Here is a 22,800-nt window from a genome sequence, read left to right as displayed (position 1 = left end):
CAGCATATTAAACTGGAATAATGTTGTAGGTTACACTGGCAAGTATAATAATATTTGCCAGGGCATTTATTTAATTATATTTCTGATTATTTCACATGGGGAAGATATCGGAGGCTAGCTTGCTTGCTGTTTTTAGCCTACAGCCAACTGGCAGGCACAAAATGAGGTACTGTAAAACTAACCGAAACTTTCATTACATGTAGCTATTATTCAAAAATGCAGTTGGTTTTTACAGTGGTAGTTTTCAACGTGATTCTTCGTTTAATCACAAATGGGAAGACAACAAGAAAATCTCTGCTATCGCCGCCTTGTGAATGTTTATAAATCGGGGGTCTAGGAACACATGGACCGGCGAGGGTATCATGTTACCAAAAGGTGCGCGTTGCTCTAAAAAATGTGACTCCACCCAAGTGCACATGGTAAGTGACGGAGTGTTCTGTAGATAGACCTTAACCATGCACCCTCCTGAATAAACCCCAGTACTCATTAATGTAATGTGCACCCACTGAGCACTAGAGTGGCAGTCTGTCCCTCTGTCACGATTCCAAATGCAGCACAGCAAATCTGGCACTGGCTTTTTTCTGACAATCTGAATTCACATATAATTTAAGAACATCATCCTTTGTAACCCTCTCCAAGTTTGTTGATACATATTTTTCTTTCTTCTGCCCTGTAAAAAAACAAATCAGAGGAAAACAAAACTATACTTCATTTTGTGCAGAGGTGAAAATAAGAAGATGAGATGAGAGTAGGTCACTCATTCCACCTCCTGACGTCACCTAGCCACCAACAAGTGCATCTCTATTAGGACTGCTAATCAGCGCGGCAGGCAGCTCAATCCGGGCCTCACATAGAGACCCATCCTATGTGTCACTACACCATACAGATGAGATAGGACAGCTAAGCAAGTTCAAAAAGAAAGGACTTGTTAAAACCAAGTAGGAACCTATCAGAATGCCTCTATAATGGCATTCGTCACACAGCTCACAATATGAGAGGCGCAGTCCGGTGTGTTACACACAGTGCACACAATGATGTGAAGGAAACAAAGAAGGAAGATAATGACATCACACAGCTCCTGTCAATCAATCACCCAGATTAACACTGACACAAGAGTTCATCATTCATCATCATTAATAAAGGCAACAGGACTGGACATCTCAGTCTCACTCTCCTTCCATGCTCCCATCTCCCTCTGAATGGGACACATAACACAGGCATCACAGGAAAGAAAAGAGTGGATAAAAAAAGCTGAATACTGATGGAGGGCAGGAGTCACTCCTCCTGCGTGTGCAAAACCTCTTCATGTGGAGAGAGGCAGGTTGGGGGGCACTGTCTCGCTCTGCCAAAGGCATCTATATTCTATATGGCACTGCAGTCCCACTACACATCCATAATAGTCCATAGGGGTTGGGGGGTGACAGGGATTGGAAGGCCACAGGCTGCTACTGGAGTTGGGGGATGTGTGTGAATACTGAGAGGTGGGGGTCCGATTGGGGACAGGGGATTTGGGAATAGGGTATTCAGAGTCTATCATCTCATTGACTTCAACTCATTCCCCCATGCCTGGTCCTTCTCAGTCTCCCACCCCCTCCAGTCTGGGGTCCCTCCAGGCCTCATGCCCTTGTCCTGGGAGTCACAGTGTGACCTTGCTGAGGCGCAGAGACAGGCTGGAGCGCTGCTGGGCGCGGGGGAGTGTGGAGGCGCAGCGACTTCTCAGCTGGACCGGCCTCCCCGCAGTGCCTCGCACACGCAGCAGGAAGTCAAAGTTGGCTGAGGTGTTCATGGCGTAAAAGACGTTGGCGTTGTCTGGAATCACCAGCTCTGAAAAAGGAAGGTTTTTTAAATGACTTTTTCACAATATTATCAAAACTCAGAGGCTAAAAAGAGTGTCAGGGAGAATGTTTGTACCTCTCTCGTCAGAGATGACCTGCACCAGCTCGTATCCCTCCCCAGGCTCACTCTCCAGGTTGTGTTTGGCCACAGCTCTAGAGACCACTGCTGGAGTCTTATCCTGACTCGTCAACTGGGGAGGAAACAACACAACATATTTTAATATCAAAATCAGTGTGAATCGTCACTTTTGAACCACCTTTAGAGACATTTTCACAATCATAATCACACATCTTAACATGAGACGTACCAGGATGCTCTTGTAGAGGTTGCCGTTGCCCTGCTCCAGGCTGACTCTGATGATACAGGCGTCCTGGGCCTGGGTGTTGTAGGCCGGGGGCAGGGGGGAGGAGGGGGACATGGGTGTCAGGGAGACAGAGCGACGGTGCATGCAGGGTGGCCCGGGGAGAGAGGGAGAGGCCGGGGTCACTGGAACACTGGCTGAGGACGAGGTGGTGTCCATGGAGTGGAGAGAAGTACAGGAGGAAGACTCGGACAACTGGAGACACACAGATGACGCATAGTAGTTAGCACACAAACGACCTCCATATTGCCAACCTTTTGGATATAATTATAACTTTATTTGCACACATTGGTAAACAAAATACAGAATAGAAAGAAAAAAAACAATAGGGCTTGCGCAAAACCCCCACCAACTAAATACAACAAAAATACAACACAAGTATCTTAGTGCCATACCTTGTTCTGCTGAGTGTCGGAGGTGTGTATAGGTGTCATGGCCAGGCCCTCGCTTTCTGAAGGGCTGGAATCACTGGACGACACGCTTACTGAGTCCATGCTCTCCCCAGAGCTGCCAGTAGGGGGCGACTGAGGTGTTTCCCTCACCGGGGAACTCACTGCCGAGGAGTCTACTCCCAGAAACAGTCTGACAGAGAAAAAAAGACAGGTAAAAAAAAAAAAGGAACACATCGGTCAGATGGATCTAATATAAACAATGATTTAATAGATTCCTGTTAAAACATCAATATTATGTCAAAGGCTAAGGTTCCAAAACTGATTGTAGTCAGAGGAATTCTACACCATTACAATAATGTCTATTATTCAGGGTAGATTTCTTTTAAATCTAAATGTCAAGTACAGTATATGTTATAATTCCTCCAGAGTGTACTTACAGGCTAAGTCTCTTGACCATGCTCTTGCGAGGTTTGGGTGAAGTAGGACTGCTGTCTCCCACTCCTTCAATGTCACAAGACATGGCATAGCTGCAAGAGAAACCAAAAAGAATCATGACATCACTGCTACCAGTCCACTTAGCCTGAGTAAAACAATCAGAAAGAAAGATAGAGCAGCGGATAGAGAGAGCTGATGTAGTGATATATATAGTGTGAATGATTGATGATGTTTGTACCTCTCCTCCTCACTGTGCTGGGGCTGGCTCTTGAACCAGCGCAGGAAGGCAGCGTCAGCACTCAGACAGTAGCTGTTACATGCAGACTGCAGCAGCTTGATCTGAGCTATCACCTCAAACTCCTGAAAGAGAGAGAGAGAGAGATCAATGTCAGTCATGTCAATTGAGCTGACACTACTAACATGAATTACTTTTCCTAATCACCTAATGAGTGGTTTAGAACAGGTTGAAAATTACACTCACCCTTCGCCTCTTCTCAAAGTTGATGAGCCCACCCTGCAGAAGACACAAAGAGGACACTGTGAAAGATTGAACTTTCATACCACGCTGGGCTGCCAAGACAAACAGCGGTGGACTTCTCCAAAAACTGCCAAACAAATTCCTCACATACTCATGGAAACTCATCCTCTAGTTGCAAACAGTGGTCACAACACACAAGGAGTCTCTACAACCACACATAATGAGTGAGTAGGATGATAGTAAGGCTCACCTCTACTAGGTCTGGCAGAGCAGTATCTAGCATGGTCAGGTCTGTCAGGAATGTGCCCAGGTAAGGTATCGTCCCCTGCATGGCACCCTGGGAGGAGAGACAACACATAGGTTAAACCATCCCAATACATCAGCAGGCACAGCCAAGCATCTCACTTTTACCCCTTTCCTGAAATGGAAACAAACAGGGCCGCAAACTCATAGTGCTCATTGCTCCATCTCTCACCATTTCCTTCTGCAGCTGGAGTCGTTTGTGAGTGCGTTTCTGGTGATCCTTAGCACAGCCTTCCAGATTGGCAAACTTAGAGGTGCCCTCCTGTAGGGGAAAGAGTAGATTGTGTAAATATCAAATCACTACTTGAATCAATCAATTAATCATCAATCAACCACTTCCTCAACATCCACAATGTCTATGGTATTCCCAGGGAAGAGTCTCACCCTCATCAGCAGCTCTCGGCTGGTCAGGTAGTTGTTGTGATCTGAGAAGATGTCTGATAGTTCCTCGAACGTAGACATGCTGTCTCTGTGGAAATGACATAGAGAAAGGTTAGAACTAATTGGGAATGCATAGGAACTACATCACATGAGTTGTGACTAATCAATTCATATGCATTCAGCTTGTGAAAGACCCACTTGTGCACGCAGGACCAGGCCCTCTTCAGTCTGTAGAGTGGGTTGGACTGCAGTGCAGATACGATGGCGTGCAACGAGGAGAAGTTCTTACGCATGCGACACTCCTGAGCGACGTCTATCCAGCGCTGGATGACCCGTGCCCTGAGGTGTGGGCGGATCTGGCGTCGGTGCAGTATGGTACTGACCACACATGCTGCCACAGCATTGAACTGGGTGATGGTGGCACGGATGGTGGAAGCACTGTGCTTGTTCTGCTTCTTATCCCTCTGGGACCAGATGGAGCCCAGGCAGTGATGAGGAACAACCTTCTTGAACAACAACTGGAAACGGACAAACAATGAGACTATTAGTATTAAATAATATGCCATTTAGCAGACGCTTTTATCCAAAGCGACTTACAGTCATGCGTGCATACATTTTTGTGTATGGGTGGTCCCGGGGATCGAACCCACTACCTTGGCGTTACAAGCGCCGTGCTCTACCAGTTGAGCTACAGAGGACCACATTAAAACTTTTAAAGTACCGTTGAAGTCTGAAGTTTACATACACCTTAGACAAATACATTTAAAAACTTTGTTTTTCACAATTCCTGACATTTAATCCTAGTAAAAAAATCCCTGTCTTAGGTCAGTTAGGATCACCCCTTTATTTTAAGAATGTGAAATGTCAGAATAATAGTAGAGAGAATGATTTATTTCAGCTTTTATTTCTTTGCCTCCTTGCTCGCACACGCTTTCAGTTCTGCCCACACATTTTCTATAGGATTGAGGTCAGGGCTTTGTGATGGCCACTCCAATACCTTGACTTTGTTGTCCTTAAGCCATTTTGCCACAACTTTGGAAGTATGCTTGGGGTCATTGTCCATTTGGAAGACCCATTTGCGACCAAGTTTTAACTTCCTGACTGATGTCTTGAGATGTTGCTTCAATATATCCACATAATTTTCCTTCCTCATGATGCCATCTATTTTGTGAAGTGCACCAGTCCCTCCTGCAGCAAAGCAGCCCCACAGCATGATGCTGCCACCCCCGTGCTTCACGGTTGGGATGGTGTTCTTTGGCTTGCAAGCTACCCCCTTTTTCCTCCAAACATAACGATGGTCAGTATGGCCAAACAGTTCTATTTTTTCCAAAAAGTATGATCTTTGTCCACTGTAGTCTGGCTTTTTTATGGCGGTTTTGGAGCAGTGGTTTCTTCCTTGCTGAGCGGCCTTTCAGCTTATGTTGATATGGGACTCGTTTTACTGTGGATATAGATACAGTGCCTTGCAAAAGTATTCATCCCCCTTGGCGTTTTTCTTATTTTGTTGCATTACAACCTGTAATTTAAATGGAATTTTATTTGGATTTCATGTAATGGACATACACAAAATAGTCCAAATAGGTGAAGTGAAATGAAAAAAAGAACTTGTTTCAAACAATTCAAAAAAATTAATAACGGAAAAGTGGTGCGTGCATATGTATTCACCCCCTTTGCTATGAAGTCCCTAAATAAGATCTGATGCAACCAATTACCTTCAGAAGTCACACAATTAGTTAAATAAAGTCCACCTATGTGCAATCTAAGTGTCACATGATCTCAGTATATACAGTGGGGAGAACAAGTTTTTGATACACTGCTGATTTTGCAGGTTTTCCTACTTACAAAGCATGTAGAGTTCTGTAATTTTTATCATAGGTACACTTCAACTGTGAGAGACGGAATCTAAAACAAAAATCCAGAAAATCACATTGTATGATTTTTAAGTAATTCATTTGCATTTTATTGCATGACATAAGTATTTGATCACCTACCAACCAGTAAGAATTCCGGCTCTCACAGACCTGTTAGTTTTTCTTTAAGAAGCCCTCCTGTTCTCCACTCATTACCTGTATTAACTGCACCTGTTTGAACTTGTTAGCTGTATAAAAAGACACCTGTCCACACACTCAATCAAACAGACTCCAACCTCTCCACAATGGCCAAGACCAGAGAGCTGAGTAAGGACATCAGGGATAAAATTGTAGACCTGCACAAGGCTGGGATGGGCTACAGGACAATAGGCAAGCAGCTTGGTGAGAAGGCAACAACTGTTGGCGCAATTATTAGAAAATGGAAGAAGTTCAAGATGACGGTCAATCACCCTCGGTCTGGGGCTCCATGCAAGATCTCACCTCGTGGGGCATCAATGATCATGAGGAAGGTGAGGGATCAGCCCAGAATTACACGGCAGGACCTGGTCAATGACCTGAAGAGAGCTGGGACCACAGTCTCAAAGAAAACCATTAGTAACACACTACACCGTCATGGATTAAAATCCTGCAGCGCACGCAAGGTCCCCCTGCTCAAGCCATCGCATGTCCAGGCCCGTCTGAAGTTTGCCAATGACCATCTGGATGATCCAGAGGAGGAATGGGAGAAGGTCATGTGGTCTGATGAGACAAAAATAGAGCTTTTTGGTCTAAACTCCACTCGCCGTGTTTGGAGGAAGAAGAAGGATGAGTACAACCCCATGAACACCATCCCAACCGTGAAGCATGGAGGTGGAAACATCATTCTTTGGGGATGCTTTTCTGCAAAGGGGACAGGACGACTGCACCGTATTGAGGGGAGGATGGATGGGGCCATGTATCGCGAGATCTTGGCCAACAACCTCCTTCCCTCAGTAAGAGCATTGAAGATGGGTCGTGGCTGGGTCTTCCAGCATGACAACGACCCGAAGCACACAGCCAGGGCAACTAAGGGGTGGCTCCGTAAGAAGCATCTCAAGGTCCTGGAGTGACCTAGCCAGTCTCCAGACCTGAACCCAATAGAAAATCTTTGGAGGGAGCTGAAAGTCCGTATTGCCCAGCGACAGCCCCGAAACCTGAAGGATCTGGAGAAGGTCTGTATGGAGGAGTGGGCCAAAATCCCTGCTGCAGTGTGTGCAAACCTGGTCAAGACCTACAGGAAACGTATGATCTCTGTAATTGCAAACAAAGGTTTCTGTACCAAATATTAAGTTCTGCTTTTCTGATGTATCAAATACTTATGTCATGCAATAAAATGCAAATTAATTACTTAAAAATCATACAATGTGATTTTCTGGATTTGTGTTTTAGATTCCGTCTCTCACAGTTGAAGTGTACCTATGATAAAAATTACAGACCTCTACATGCTTTGTAAGTAGGAAATCCTGCAAAATCGGCAGTGTATCAAATACTTGTTCTCCCCACTGTATATACACACCTGTTCTGAAAGGCCCCAGAGTCTGCAACAACACTAAGCAAGGGGCACCACCAAGCAAGCGGCACCATGAAGACCAAGGAGCTCTCCAAACAGGTCAGGTACAAAGTTGTGGAGAAGTACAGATCAGGGTTGGGTTAGAAAAAAATATCAGAAACTTTGAACATCCCACGGAGCAACATTAAATCCATTATAAAAAATTGAAAGAATAATGGCACCACAACTAACCTGCCAAGAGAGGGCCGCCCACCAAAACTCTCGGACCAGGCAAGGAGGGCATTAATCAGAGAGGCAACAAAGAGACCAAAGATAACCCTTAAGGAGCTGCAAAGCTCCACAGCGGAGATTGGAGTATCTGTCCGTAGGACCACTTTAAGCCGTACACTCCACAGAGCTGGGCTTTACGGAAGAAAAAAGCCATTGCTTAAAGAAAAAGAGAAGCAAACACGTTTGGTGTTCGCCAAAAGGCATGTGGGAGACTCCCCAAACATATGGAAGAAGGTACTCTGGTCAGATGAGACTAAAATTGAGCATTTTGGCCAACAAGGAAAACGCTATGTCTGGCGCAAAGCCAACACCTCTCATCACCTCGAGAAGACCATCCCCATAATGAAGCATGGTGGTGGCAGCATCATGCTGTGGGGATGTTTTTCACCAGCAGGGACTGGGAAACTGGTCAGAATTGAAGGAATGATGGATGGTGCTAAATACAGGGAAATTCTTGAGGGAAACCTGTTTCAGTCTTCCAGAGATTTGAGACTGGGACGGAGGTTCACCTTCCAGCAGGACAATGATCCTAAGCATACTGCTAAAGTGGTTAAAGGGCAAACATTTAAATGTCTTGGAATGGCCTAGTCAAAGCCCAGACCTCAATCCAATTGAGAATATGTGGTATGACTGTACACCAGCAGAACCCATCCAACTTCAAGGAGCTGTAGCAGTTTTGCCTTGAAGAATGTGCAGAAATCCCAGTGGCTAGATGTGCCAAGCTTATAGAGACATACCCAAAGAGACTTGCAGCTGTAATTGCTGCAAAAGGTGGCTCTACAAAGTATTGACTTTGGGGAGGTGAATAGTTATGCACGCTCAAGTTCATTTTTTTTGTCTTATTTCTTGTTTGTTTCACAATTTTTTTTATTTTGCATCTTCAAAGTGGTAGGCATGTTGTGTAAATCAAATTATACAAACCCCACAAAAAATCAATTTTAATTCCAGGTTGTAAGGCAACAAAATAGGAAAAATGACAAGGGGGTGAATACTTTCGCTAGCCACTGTACTTTTGTACCTGTTTCCTCCAGCATCTTCACAAGGTCCTTTGCTGTTGTTCTGGGATTGATTTGCACTTTTAGCACCAAAGTACGTTCATCTCTAGGAGACAGAACGCGTCTCCTTCCTGAGCGGTATGACGGCTGCGTGGTCCCATGGTGTTTATACTTGCGTACTATTGTTTGTACAGATGAACGTGCTACCTTCAGGCGTTTTGAAATTGCTCCCAAGGATGAACCAGACTTGTGGAGGTCTACAATAATTTTTCTGAGGTCTTGGCTGATTTCTTTTGATTTTCCCATGATGTCAAGCAAAGAGGCACTGAGTTTGAAGGTAGGCCTTGAAATACATCCACAGGTACACCTCCAATTGACTCAAATTATGTCAGTTAGCCTATCAGAACCTTCTAAAGCCATGACATCATTTTCTGGAATTTTCCAAGCTCGTTTGGAAAAGGCACAGTCAACTTAGTGAATTTTAACTTCTGACCCACTGGAATTGTGATACAGTGAATTATAAGTGAAATAATCTGTCTGTAAACAATTGTTGGAAAAATTACTTGTGTCATGCACAAAGTAGATGTCCTAACCGACTTGCCAAAACTATAGTTTGTTAACAAGAAATTTGTGGAGTGGTTGAAAAACGAGTTTTAATGACTCCAACCTAAGTGTGTGTAAACTTCCGACTTCAACTGTAACTGTCCAGTGAAAATATGACTTAAAAAAAACATAATATTCTGTTAACGCTTACCTACCCAAATATTGTTGTTGACTCGTCCTATATCGTATTTGTGGCCAAAGCATAAGTTGGAGAAAAACCCCCACCTCAAACTTGTATCTTAAAAATGCTTGCTATTTCTTCATAGAACATGATGTCATGTTGGCTCATTGGCTGAGCTGGCCAAATCAGCGGTCTACTCGCATTAATATTTTAAATTATGACCATTCTGTTGGGGTACGCACACATCATTCGAACACAGAAAAGCTGCTTTTTAACATATTTAATTATCATTGTTTTAAAGGAAAACTACTTCACTCATATTGTAATTAATTATAGGTCATATTTCATAGAAATATGGTAACACTGGACAGTTACTTTAAAACGTATATTTATCCTGTATTGTTCAAATCCCACCTGGAAATCCATACTCCAACCCAGCCTCCCTCAGCCTTTCTCTTACCGCATCCATATAGGTTAGCTGCTCAGCAACCAAATCTGCATCAAATGACAGGAAGTCTTCCTGGACCTCAATCTCCACTTCCTCATCCTCACCCAAGCAGAAGGAGCTGTTGCCATGGAAACCGCCAGAGAAACCTACCAAGAGGAGTAATGATCAGATGAATGATTTCATTATTGATGGCAGGGCTGCCAACTTTTGAAGATAGATTCGAGTGAGATCTCTCGAGTGAATGTCATTGGCTCCACCCCTAGCCAGGGTTAAAGTTTGGACACACCTACTCATTCAAGGGTTTTTCTTTATTTTGACATTGTAGAATAACCCTTGAATGGTTAGGTGTGTCCAAACTTTTGACTGGTACTGTCAAAAATATATGCGGGATTGGAAGTAATGCTGACAATTACATTGATGGAAGCTACAATCTATCTGCAATATTAAAGCTGATCAATCCCCACAAAAAATAAATACATTCTAAAAGTAAAAATGGAGGTTTGAATATATTCATGTGACTTTTGATTTCTACACAGTACTCCACATTCAAGAAAAATCGAATGAATATCAATTTTCAGGTGGTTGAGGCTGATTTGCAAAACCTTGCCATCATCTTACTCTACATGGGTAAGATCTTGTGCACAATACTAAAATGACAAAACAGGATATGAGGCAAGGGGCATTTCAATATAGCCTATTCTCATTTTATAGTTTAGCCTATATTCAACACTGTCCGTAAATGCATAGCCCTCATTTCACTTTATTTATTTATTCAAGACAAGTTGGCATATCAGATTTAAAATAGCCTAATTACACCAGCAACATTGTTAAGAAGTGAAAAAATAAAAGTCTGGGGAATAACATTAGTGTTCTTGCTGAAATAAGCACACTAATTAGTCTATATTCTAGCCCATTGTAGGGGATGGTAATTGTTCTAATGACTTACATAATCTATTGTGAAAGACCAAATAAATTAAACAGATAATAAAATCTCCTGAAGACAAGATGACTTCGCCTAAATCTGCCCCTACACCAAACCCAAATTATCTTTCAATGTATTTCTGCGACAGGGACAGGAGTGACAGCAAATGCACTTTTTGACAGTTATGTGTACAAAACAGCTTCAAGTTGCCATGCTGCTCTTCTGAACATTTAGTTCATAAACTTTGATCAGCGGAGAACGAACGTGCCTGTCCTGTCTGCCGTGGCTGCTCCCATAGAAAGGCTGCTCAACGGTAATCGTGAGGGACATTTCTTTACAAACGCGCATCCAATCACCTTGGTCCTGGACCCTCACTAAACCAATCGCCATCTTCAATCTGCTGCGGTTCACAGTGCGGTGGCAGGAAAATTATGGATCAATTGAAAAAAGTTAACGCACTGAACATACACTGTATTCATCAGAAAAGAAAAGCAGCAGGCCTACTTTTTTCAATGCGTGAGAAATAAGAGGTGTGGCGTGTGAAGAGGGTCAAATCTGTGTGTCTCATGCCAATGCGTGAGAATTGGCAGCACTGTGATGGAGAGAAATAGATGGAGATATAAGTAAATAGAGAGAGAAATTAAGAAGAGAGAGAGATAGACAACAGAAGCAGAGGGATAGAGACAAAGATAAGAAGACTACAGAATTGAGGGAGGATAGAGTACTAATGAACTAGATATCTTAGATTGTTCACCCACCCTCGGAGTCTGGATCCAGACTGGCCTCGGCTTGCAGCTGCTCCAGTAGACTCTGGGCTCTACGAATGGGCTCCGATCCAGGCAGGGCCCTCTGTAAATACGCCATGACCCTGTGGAGGCAGGGGTAAGATGGAGGCTCCTGGAAGTCCTCTGGACACTGGTCCAGCCAGACTCGCAGGATGGAGGCCAGGGCACTGAGGGGGAGGAGGGAGGGCAGAGAGAAAGTCAGGGAAGGCTGCTGGGAGCAAGCTGCTGCTGACAGAGGGAAAGGCAGACTGGGGAGCTACACAATAACAACTCAGCAACAACTCCGCTTGAATCCATATGGAAAGCAAGCAAAGACAGACAGACGGACAGACAGACTAAGTAAGTAGGAGATGTTGAGAAATCTTACGTTCGAACGGCTCCTTTGGTTTCAGAGGGTCTACATCGTTCCATCTGTCCTTCACTATCCTCTGCAATTCCATATCTGAGAAAAATACCAAGAAAATAACATTTCAGCACCAACGTCTACCATCAGTCTGTAAAAGAAGTGAGACCAATACGTTTCCTTAGCCTCTCAATGTAGAGCAGTAGTGTTCCTCAGCCATTGTTCTCCAGCCACAGTGTGTCCCAGCCCAACACTTATACATACAATTCACCTCATAAAAATCATGATGATTAGCTGATTATTTGAACCAGGTGTTATAGCACTATGGCTGTGACAAAAGCCTGCACACATTGGACCCACCAGGACCAGGAGTTGTCAGCCTCTGCTGTACACTACAGCCACCATGGCCCCCAGACCCAGACGTACTTATCTAACAGCAGCTTAAGCACGGTGTGTGTGCTGGCGAAGGCGCGGTACGTGGACAGGAAGATGCTGGTGTAGGTGAGGTCATTGTCCCCGAACGCCGTCAGCAGGGTCTCCACCAGCCGCTCCAGCGTTCCCGCCCGGATACTCCGGATCTTACAGGTTTCCAGCTGGCTCACTGTGTGGCCAGGGGGCAGCCGGTCCCCCTCCGCCTGTGATGGGACAAGATGTGAAGAACCAAGGATATTAGAACGATGAGAGCGGGGGAGAGAGAAATGGAGGGAGAGACAGAGAGGTGTTGAGACAAAGGCATGCTATTTTTAATTCTTAAGCAGATGTGTCCGAGTATTGTGTCTGCTGGGAGAAGAATTAGGGGAGAGAGAAAAAGGGAGAGAGAGAGAGACCTTGGTGCTGCTAGCACGCTAAAACAGGAAACTCTCCAATCTGCTTCTAATAACGGAGCAGAGCGCCCCTCCTCCACCCAGTCCTCTGGCTAAGAGAGGGCGGCAAAGAGGACAGCAGACTCAGTCCAACTCCAACACACAGTAGCTCTCTACTCTCATAGTCAGCACTGCTCTCTTGCAAAAATCTAGCCACAAATGACCTGACTGTCAAGTACCAAACATACAGTACCAGTCAAAAGTTTGGACACACCTACTCATTCAAGGGTTTTTCTTTATTTTTACTATTTTCTACATTGTAGAATAATAGTGAAGACATAAAAACTTTGAAATAACACATATGGAATCATGTAGTAACCAAAAAAGTGTTAAACAAATAAAGATATATATTTTAGATTCTTCAAAGTAGCCACCCTTTTGGCATTCTCTCAACCAGCTTCATGAGGAATGCTTTTCCAACAGTCTTGAAGGAGTTCCCACATATGCTGAGCACTTGTTGGCTGCTTTTCCTTCACTCTGCGGTCCAACTCATCCCAAACCATCTCAATTGGGTTGAGGTTGGGGGATTGTGGAGGCCAGGCCATCTGATGCAGCACCCCATCACTCTCCTTGGTCAAATAGCTCTTACACAGCCTGGAGGTGTGTTGGGTCATTGTCCTGTTGAAAAACAAATGATAGTCCCACTAAGCCCAAACCAGATGGGATGGCGTATCTCTGCAGAACGCTGTGGTAGCAATACTGGTTAAGTGTGCCTTGAATTCTAAATAAATAACTTACAGGGTCACCAGCAAAGCACCCCCACAGCATAACACCTCCTCCTCCATGCTTCACGGTGGGAACCACACATGCGGAGATCATCCGTTCACCTACTCTGCATCTCACAAAGACACGGCGGTTGGAACCAAAAATCTCCAATTTGGAGATTTCAGGCCAAAGGACACATTTTCACCGGTCTAATGTCCATTGCTCGTGTTTCTTGGCCCAAGCAAGTCTCTTCTTATTATTGGTGTGTCCTTTAGTAGTGGTTTCTTTGCAGCAATTCGACCATGAAGGCCTGATTCACGTAGTCTCCTCTGAACAGTTGATGTTGAGATGTGTCTGTTACTTGATCTCTGTGAAGCATTTATTTGGGCTGCAATCTGAGGTGCAGTTAACTCTAATTAAAACGTATCCTCTGCAGCAGAGGTAACTCTGGGTCTTCCTTTCCTGTGGCGGTCCTCATGAGACCAGTTTCATCATAGCGCTTGATGGTTTTTGCGACTGCACTTGAAGAAACATTCAAAGTTCTTGAAATGTTCCGGATTGACTGACCTTCATGTCTTAAAGTAATGATGGACTGTCGTTTCTCTTTGCTTATTTGAGCTGTTCTTGCCATAATATGGACTTGGTCTTTTACCAAATAGGGCTATCTTCTGTATACCACCTCTACCTTGTCACAACACAACTGATTGGCTCAAACGCATTAAGGAAAGAAACTGCACAAATTAACTTTTAAGAAGGCACACCTGTTAAATCAAGGCAAAGGGTGGCTACTTTGAAGAATCTCAAATATAAAATATATTTGGATTTGTTTAACATTTTGTTGTTTTACTACATGATTCCATATGTGTTATTTCATAGTTTTGATGTCTTCACTATTATTCTACAATGTAGAAAATAGTAAAATGAACAGAAAAACCCTGGAATGAGTAGGTGTGTCCAACCTTTTGACTGGTACTGTATACGTTCACATTTTATTTACATTTGTATAGCATTTCTTCGGATGGCACTCTATGGGCAGTGCCACAACAGTAAACAAAGCACCAGTGTGGCACTGTGGCTTGCTGTTTACATTATCTTGCTTTCCCACTAAAGAAATGGGGGGATTACAATCACCATCAACCACAGAGAGACAACCAACAGAACAGACAATGTCTTGTTTTCACTGGCTTACTCATACATACGCATATACAGAACTCCCACTCACTCCCACTCAGGGGCTGGATAATGCCACAATAAACAAGTACTCCAAATTTGTACTGTCCTGTTATAATGTGGAGTAGTTGTTCTCCTCTATATGCTTTGCTTTTACGGGATGCAACATGCAGGGAAAGAAGAATTATGGTGGCAGTTGGATCGTTCCATCTCAAAAAGCACATGAAAGACGATTTCAAAACCCACCATCTCAGATTGTTCTGAAATCGTTTCTGTTGTTAGAAACAGATCAAATTAGCATTCCTGCAATGTTATTTTGTTGAAATATACATTTGTTCTCTGAGAAATTAAGCTGATTGATTGCACCCAAATTGGCCATTTTAATTTATAGGATTCGTATAAATATTCAAAATTGATAGTACCCAACATCCGATTTGGAACAAACTTTTTTCTAACAATGAGTAAGACAAGGAATCCAAAGAAGTGGTCAAAATCCATCCACTGACACGCAACGCCAATACCACGCCAACAACGAGTATATTGTATCAGTTCTCTATGTTTGACAAGTTGTATGCCGCTGCAGCTCGGAGTATTGTTTCTTAATCCTATGTAATGATTTCTCAGTGAATTTTGTGATGATTTCTTTCCCCCTGTTCAGATAAATTTGTCAATGAATTTGTTGGATGTACAGTTGAAGTCGGAAGTTTACATACACTTAGGTTGGAGTCATTAAAACTCGTTTTTCAACCACTACACACATTTCTCTCAAACTATAGTTTGGCAAGTCAGTTAGGACATCTACTTTGTGCATGACACAAGTAATTTTTCCAACAATTGTTTACAGATAGATTATTTCACTTATAATTCACTGTATCACAATTCCAGTGGGTCAGAAGTTTACATACACTTTGTTGACTGTGCCTTTAAACGGCTTGGAAAATTCCAGGAAATGATGCCATGGCTTTAGAAGCTTCTGATAGGCTAATTGACATCATTTGAGTCAATTGGAGGTGTACCTGTGGATGTATTTCAAGGCCTACCTTCAAACTCAGTGCCTCTTTGCGTGACATCATGGGAAAATCGAAAGAAATCAGCCAAGACCTCAGAAAAACAATTATAGACCTCCACAAATCTGGTTCATCCTTGGGAGCAATTTCCAAACGGCTGAAGGTACCACATTCATCTGTACAAACAATAGCACGCAAGTATAAACACCATGGGACCACGCAGCCGTCATACCGCTCAGGAAGGAGGCGCGTTCTGTCTCCTAGAGATGAACGTACTTTGGTGCGAAAAGTGCAAATCAATCCCAGAACAACAGCAAAGGACCTTGTGAAGATGCTGGAGGATACAGGTACAAGAGTATCTATATCCACAGTAAAATGAGTCCTATATCGACATAACCTGAAAGGCCGCTCAGCAAGGAAGAAGCCGCTGCTCCAAAACCGCCATAAAAAAGCCAGACTACGGTTTGCAACTGCACATGGGGACAACGATCGTACTTTTTGGAGAAATGTCCTCTGGTCTGATGAAACAAAAATAGAACTGTTTGGCCATAATGACCATCGTTATGTTTGGAGGAAAAAGGGGGTAGCTTGCAAGCCAAAGAACACCATCCCAACCGTGAAGCACGGGGGTGGCAGCATCATGCTGTGGGGCTGCTTTGCTGCAGGAGGGACTGGTGCACTTCACAAGATAGATGGCATCATGAGGAAGGAAAATTATGTGGATATATTGAAGCAACATCTCAAGACATCAGTCAGGAAGTTAAAGCTTGGTCGCAAATGGGTCTTCCAAATGGACAATGACCCCAAGCATACTTCCAAAGTTGTGGCAAAATGGCTTAAGGACAACAAAGTCTATGTATTGGAGTGGCCATCACAAAGCCCTGACCTCAATCCTACAGAAAATGTGTGGGCAGAACTGAAAAAGCGTGTGCGAGCAAGGAGGCCTACAAACCTGACTCAGTTACACCAGCTCTGTCAGGAGGAATGGGCTGGAATTCACCCAACTTATTGTGGGAAGCTAGTGGAAGGCTACCCGAAACATTTGACCCAAGTTAAACAATTTAAAGGCAATGCTACCAAATACTAATTTAGTGTATGTAAACCTCTGACCCACTGGGAATGTGATGAAAGAAAGAAATGCTGAAATAAATCAATCATTCTCTCTACTATTATTCTGACATTTCACATTCTTAAAATAAAGTGGTGATCTTAACTGACCTTAGACACCAAATTCACTGAGAATACATTACATAGGATGAAAAAAACAATACTCTGAGCCGCAGTTCCATACTAGTCATCAAACATAGAGAACAGATACTATACAGTCCATTCCGAAAGTATTCAGACCCTTTAACATTTTCCACATTTTGTTACGTTACAGCCTTATTATAAAATGGATTAAGTAAATATTTTTCCTCCACAATCTACACACAATACCCCATAATGACAAAGCGAAAACAGGTTTAGAAAAAAAAAAAAAAACTTATTTACATAAGTATTCAGACCCCTTGCTATAAGACTCTAAATTTAGCTCTGGTACATCCTGTTTCCATTGATCATCCTTGATATGTTTCTACAACTTGATTGGAGTCCACCTGTGGTAAATTCAATTGATTGGACATGATTTGGAAAGGCACACACCTGTCTATATAAGGTCCCACAGTTGACAGTGCATGTCAGAGCAAAAACAAAGCCAAGAGGTCAAAGGAATTGTCCGTAGAGCTCCGAGACATGATTAGGTCGAAGCACATATCTGAGGAAGGACACCAGAAAGTTTCTGCAGCATTGAAGGTCCACAAGAACACAGTGGCCTCCATCATTCTTAAATGGAAGAAGTTTGGAACCACCAAGACTCTTCCTAGAGCCAACCGCCTGGCCAAACTGAGCAATCGGGGGAGAAGGGCCTTGGTCAGGGTGGTGACCAAGAACCCGATGGTCACTCTGAAGGAGCTCCAGAGTTCCTCTGTGGAGATGGGAGAATCTTCCAGAAGGACAACCATCTCTGCAAAACACTCCACCAATCAGGCCTTTATGGTAGTGGCCAGGCAGAAGCCACTCCTCAGTAAAAAGGCACATGACAGCCCGCTTGGAGGCACCTAAAGACTCTCAGACCATGAGAAACAAGATTCTCTGGTCTGATGAAACCAAGATTGAACACTTTGGCCTGAATGCCAAACATCACGTCTGGAGGAAACCTGGCACCATCCCTACGGTGAAGCATGGTGGTGGCAGCATCATGCTGTGGGGATGTTTTTCCAGCAGCAGGGACTGGGAGACTAGTCAGGATCGAGGCAAAGATGAACGGAGCAAAGTACAGAGAGATCCTTGATGAAAACCTGCTCCAGAGCGCTCAGGACCTCAGACTGTGGCAAAGGTTCATCTTCCAACAGGACAACGACCCTAAGCACACAGCCAAGACAACGCAGGAGTGGCTTCGGGACAAGTCTCTGAATGTCCTTGAGTGGCCCAGCCAGAGCCCGGACTTGAACCCGATCAAATATCTCTGGAGAGACCTGAACATAGCTGTGCAGCGACGCTCCCCATCCAACCTGACAGAGCTTGAGAGGATCTGCAGAGAAGAATAGGAGAACCTCCCCAAATACAGGTGTGCCAAGCTTGTAGCGTCATACCCAAGAAGACTTGAGGCTGTAATCGCTGCCAAAGATGCTTCAACAATGTACTGAGTAAAGGGTCTGAATACTTATCTAAATGTGATATTACAGCTTTTTATTTTTTATAAATTTGCAAAATTTTCTAAAAAACTGTTTTTGCTTTGTCATTATGGGGTATTGTGTGTAGATTGATGTAAGGAAAAAAGAATTTAATCCATTAGAATAGAATAAGGCTGTAACGTAACAAAATGTGGAAAAAGTCAAGGGGTCGGAATACTTTCCGAATGCACTGTATACTCGTTGTTGGGGTGGGATTGGCGTGAGATGTTGGGGGGTCCGTGGATGGCTTTTGACCATTTTTTTGGATTCCTCATGTCTTACTCATTGTTAGAAAAAGGTTTGGTCCAAATCATATGTTAGGTACTATAATTATTGAATATTATATTGATCCTATAAATTAAAATTGACAATTTAGGTGCAATCTCAGAGATCAAATCATATTTCAACAAAATAATGTTTCTGGAATGCTTGTCTTATCTATTTCTAACTACAGAAACAATTTAAGAATAATCTGAGATTGTGGGTGTCAAGGCTTGCTGAAATGACATGGAATGACCTAGTTATAACCGGACAGAGATAGTTAGAGGATGCAACATTGCACCTGTCCCATTATGGCATCTGTGAGAGCAGGGCAGCACCATTGAGGCCATCTCCATTTTGCAGTAGTACATTTTATTATTCTACTACTTCTATGAGTTGGTAAACAAACTGAAAGGGTGCATTTTGAACAAGTATAAAGCCAAGGTTGGCATTTTACTACCACCTGCAGTTATGCAATGTGAGTATAATTAATTAGTATAATTCATTGGCTGATCCCTCTTGATGATGTGGATGGAATTTGTGATCCTTCCTTAACCCATAGGAAGTCCCTCCCAGTTGACTACTTCAAAATGGTGAAAGTCCTCAATGGCGCTGCCCATGCTAAAACAGGCTTTTGGGCACTAGAGTCCTCTCTATCGAACTGGCAAATCAGGAAATCACATGACTTAGACAAACAGTTGAGTAGGCTACTTGTGAAAAAGTTGTTTTTATACGGCCTGCGCAGGGTGTTGGCAAAAATTGGAAAATTCAATAGTTTAAATGTTAAAACAACAGACCTTCAACACAATGCTGTGAGACGCCCTGTGATTGCAAATTGGCATTACTGTATATCTTACAATGAAGCTGCCAAGCTCTATCCACAAAACTATTATTATACACCTCTCCTTTCACAAAGAACTATAGACTTACAATAACTCCGCAAAGTAATACAATCTGTCCAATGTTGCCATGTTCAACTAGTGATTGTATCATGAATTCTCCAATGGAAAGACTAAATCTGTCTATAGATATAACTCATTCAGCAGAGTTATTGTTTGAGCCTGACAAGGTCTCTCACAAGTTCTCAAGTTTGTGTGCTTTCAATCAGTGTGCTGTAGTGAAAGAGCAGAGTGGTCCACTCACCCCCAACCATCTTGCTCCCTTGTTGGCAGCCTGCTGGATCTGGACCCTCTTCAGTGTCACGTTGTATATTGCTCCCTCCTCCACTTCCTCCCCCCAGTCCTGCACTGAGCTCTGTGGGAGAGACATAATGAGCTGTTGACACACAGACAAACCATCCTCTAGTACACAGGACCACAAAGCTGAACAAACCAAAACTGTAGCTAAATGTATCACATTTAAAAAGAATTGAAGTGTGTCTAGAAACAAAAGAGGAGTACTTTTGTTATGACTCAATGACAGAGGGAAAGAAAGAAAGAGAATTAGACTGAGCAGAGCTCCACAGAGTAGGAGAGAGACTGTCTCCACCACCCCCACTCCTTTCGCCCTCTCTGAGAGCTGAAGAAGGCCACTGGAGATGAGAACTAAAGCTGAGAATTGTCTGTAGACTAAAGACAATAAAAGATCCCCTGCCTGTCTGGTTGAGACTGGCTCAACCTGAAACCTCCCTCCCGGAGCCTGGAGCTGGTGGAAATACAGTACATGTACTGCTCACTGCGCCACACACACACAAACACACTCACTCCACACACACACGCTCACTGCTCCACATATACACTCTCACTGCTCCTCACAATGCAGTCTACTCTGTGGCTCTGAATCCATATTGGCGGCATACTGCCTCTCAGCTATGCAGAGCACACAGACACAGATCTGCAGTTTCCTCTCAAATTAAAAAAATCAGCCGAGTCAAGGAGGAAGGCAGCCACATGCAGTGACTGCAACCAGAGCTCATTTCAATCCCATAAAGAGGAGCTGTTTAGAGGACAGAAGCACTCCAGCCAAGTCCACACTCTCACTTTTCACTGCCACCATAACAGGACAATGGCAAAATCCACTCCCTCCCCACACAGAGTGGTGGCAGCTAGAGTCAAAGGTCACGACTGGCCGTTAACAGGCTCAAAGACCAGCTCTGAAGGCCAGTGGCACTTAGCCCGAGACTGTTGTGGGTGGCTGTTTGGGTTGTAACAAAAACACAGCACAGAGGGCCAGGCAGGGAACCCACCCCAAACAATCACAGTCAGGCACTGATAAACTGTGTGGTGGCAATGGGCTCTGGTGGAGAGAGAAAGAGGGCCACAGAGGAGTAACTGAGTGCAGGAGATAAAACAGGCCAGCATGTCTGTATTTTCCATCCGTTTCCTGTACAGTGCTGCCTCTCTGCCTGCCTGAGAGATAAATACTTCACTCAGTGAGTTATGCAGTCCAGTCCACTCCAAAACAATAGCAGGAGGTATTTCTGCTCTGTGGCCCAGCCTGCTGAGTCCACAGTCTGTGCACAGAGCCTGCTCTTTGTGCCAGGCATAAATGTTTTTCAGACTGGGGTTTAAAGGCCTGCCTGCTTTGTGGACCAAGATGGGGCTTATGGTGTACCAAAGGCCCCAGGCGAAAATTATAAAAAGAGAGATCAAACAAGTTATTATGTCACAGGGGACATTTTAGCCTCTAAAAGGACCCAGCTCAGTGTGTCATCTAATAGGCCTATAATACAAAAGCTGAGATAAACACAGTTGTGAATAGGAATGAGTTCAGAGACTACATGGCATATTAAATGACCCCAGGATATAAACAGGAGATGGCTTGTTTACTAACTCCAAGTTCAGACTTGCTGGACAGGCTTCGGTTTGGAAGGATGCTCCAATTTATTGGAGGGGGATGCTGACTACAGAATTGACTATTTGCTCGGGCAAATAACAGTAGTCTGTCTCCGACCACCTTCTGCTGACATCACAAAACACTGGTGTTGAGCCGAGTGAAAACAATACGCTCAAGATAGTCTTTGGGCTGATCCGTAGGCTTTGTGCTTGCTCCAGACGCAGCTGCAGGGACCTGTGGAGGAGCGCTCACCCCAGGGCCAAGGCAATTGTTCTCCCATTTCACTCTCGGCTCAGAGACAAACGTTTTTCATTTCTATTGGGAAAAACTAACGGTAAAAAAAATTCGGCCACGAGTTACATTTCCAGAGCGCGCCCGCGTCTTTACGCAAAACGTTTACGCGTAGGCGATACAGACCATTTAAAGTGCACCACGAGAGCGTCGAGGGAGAGAAAACAATTAAAACTCACTCTTCAAATGTATCCCCCGCCGCCCCCCCTCTTCCTTTCCTTTATCCGCTACTTTCCCAAGCATACCCCCTCCCTCTCCAGGCTCTCTGAAAGCTGACTCTCAAACCACAAAATCAACAGTCTGCAGCACGGAAAACAGAGGAACTTTTTTTTTTTACCATCTTAGCTTTCCAGGCGAATCTCATGGTCAGCGCTTCTCTCATAATCCGGGGACTGCATCAGAACACGGTATAAACAGTCAACCCAGGCAAGAAATGTTTCCAGTCCCCAGCGTTCCTGCTCTGTAAAATATTTTCTTCACTACACAGAGACAATCCGTCACAGCTCTCTTGTCTGTGTTGTTCCCCCTCTCTCAATCCTCCTCTTCTCTTTCAATCTCCTCTCTTCCTCCGTCCCCCGTTGAATGGCTGAGCCCTGCCCACTGAACTCGCGGTCCTCCCCATAACTCCTCCCGTTTCCATTTTCTTGAAATGTTTCATTTTCAGTGAGAACATCATGTGAAAGATACAACCTGACAACAAATGTAATATAGTAATTTAGTGCCCGTCGAGATTTACGTTGATATTACGCATGAATGCTCCCCCCACTCCAAAAAAAACAAACATTGTAAAGTGGTTATCCCACTGGCTATAAGGTGAATGCACCTATTTGTAAGTCGCTCTGGATAAGAGCGTCTGCTAAATGACGTAAATGTAAAGCTTAAAGGGTCAATCTGCAGTTCCTACATCCATTTTTGGACTTTAATTAATAATATATACATATTGAT

At 43.8% G+C, this 22,800-nt stretch overlaps 1 protein-coding gene across 2 annotated transcripts in view; it reads right to left on the bottom strand.

The window, feature by feature from the left end:
- Window positions 1-1,326: 1,326 nt before the first annotated feature.
- rgl1 (ral guanine nucleotide dissociation stimulator-like 1) overlaps window positions 1,327-22,800 on the bottom strand; it is a 34,437-nt gene continuing 12,963 nt past the window's right edge. The window contains exons 1-17 of one of the 2 annotated variants that reach the window (XM_045205508.1): window positions 22,193-22,561; window positions 19,933-20,043; window positions 12,499-12,707; window positions 12,097-12,171; window positions 11,703-11,896; window positions 10,035-10,168; window positions 4,385-4,704; window positions 4,190-4,274; window positions 3,978-4,067; window positions 3,753-3,839; window positions 3,506-3,538; window positions 3,263-3,384; window positions 3,027-3,116; window positions 2,593-2,779; window positions 2,144-2,392; window positions 1,912-2,026; window positions 1,327-1,824 (exon numbers count right to left, since the gene is read on the bottom strand). In XM_045205508.1, the coding sequence (XP_045061443.1) occupies window positions 1,637-1,824; window positions 1,912-2,026; window positions 2,144-2,392; window positions 2,593-2,779; window positions 3,027-3,116; window positions 3,263-3,384; window positions 3,506-3,538; window positions 3,753-3,839; window positions 3,978-4,067; window positions 4,190-4,274; window positions 4,385-4,704; window positions 10,035-10,168; window positions 11,703-11,896; window positions 12,097-12,171; window positions 12,499-12,707; window positions 19,933-20,043; window positions 22,193-22,237 (2,334 nt within the window). In that variant the 5' untranslated portion in view covers window positions 22,238-22,561 and the 3' untranslated portion in view covers window positions 1,327-1,636. Of the gene's footprint in view, window positions 1,825-1,911; window positions 2,027-2,143; window positions 2,393-2,592; window positions 2,780-3,026; window positions 3,117-3,262; window positions 3,385-3,505; window positions 3,539-3,752; window positions 3,840-3,977; window positions 4,068-4,189; window positions 4,275-4,384; window positions 4,705-10,034; window positions 10,169-11,702; window positions 11,897-12,096; window positions 12,172-12,498; window positions 12,708-19,932; window positions 20,044-22,192; window positions 22,562-22,800 lie in introns of those variants that run through there. The other variant, XM_045205507.1, reaches the window with a different exon arrangement.

Source organism: Coregonus clupeaformis, chromosome 20 (genome assembly GCF_020615455.1).
Source record: "Coregonus clupeaformis isolate EN_2021a chromosome 20, ASM2061545v1, whole genome shotgun sequence".
NCBI classification, from domain to species: Eukaryota; Metazoa; Chordata; class Actinopteri; order Salmoniformes; family Salmonidae; genus Coregonus; species Coregonus clupeaformis.
Note: the sequence above shows the minus strand (reverse complement) of the source record. Positions and strands in the feature narration are given on the sequence as shown.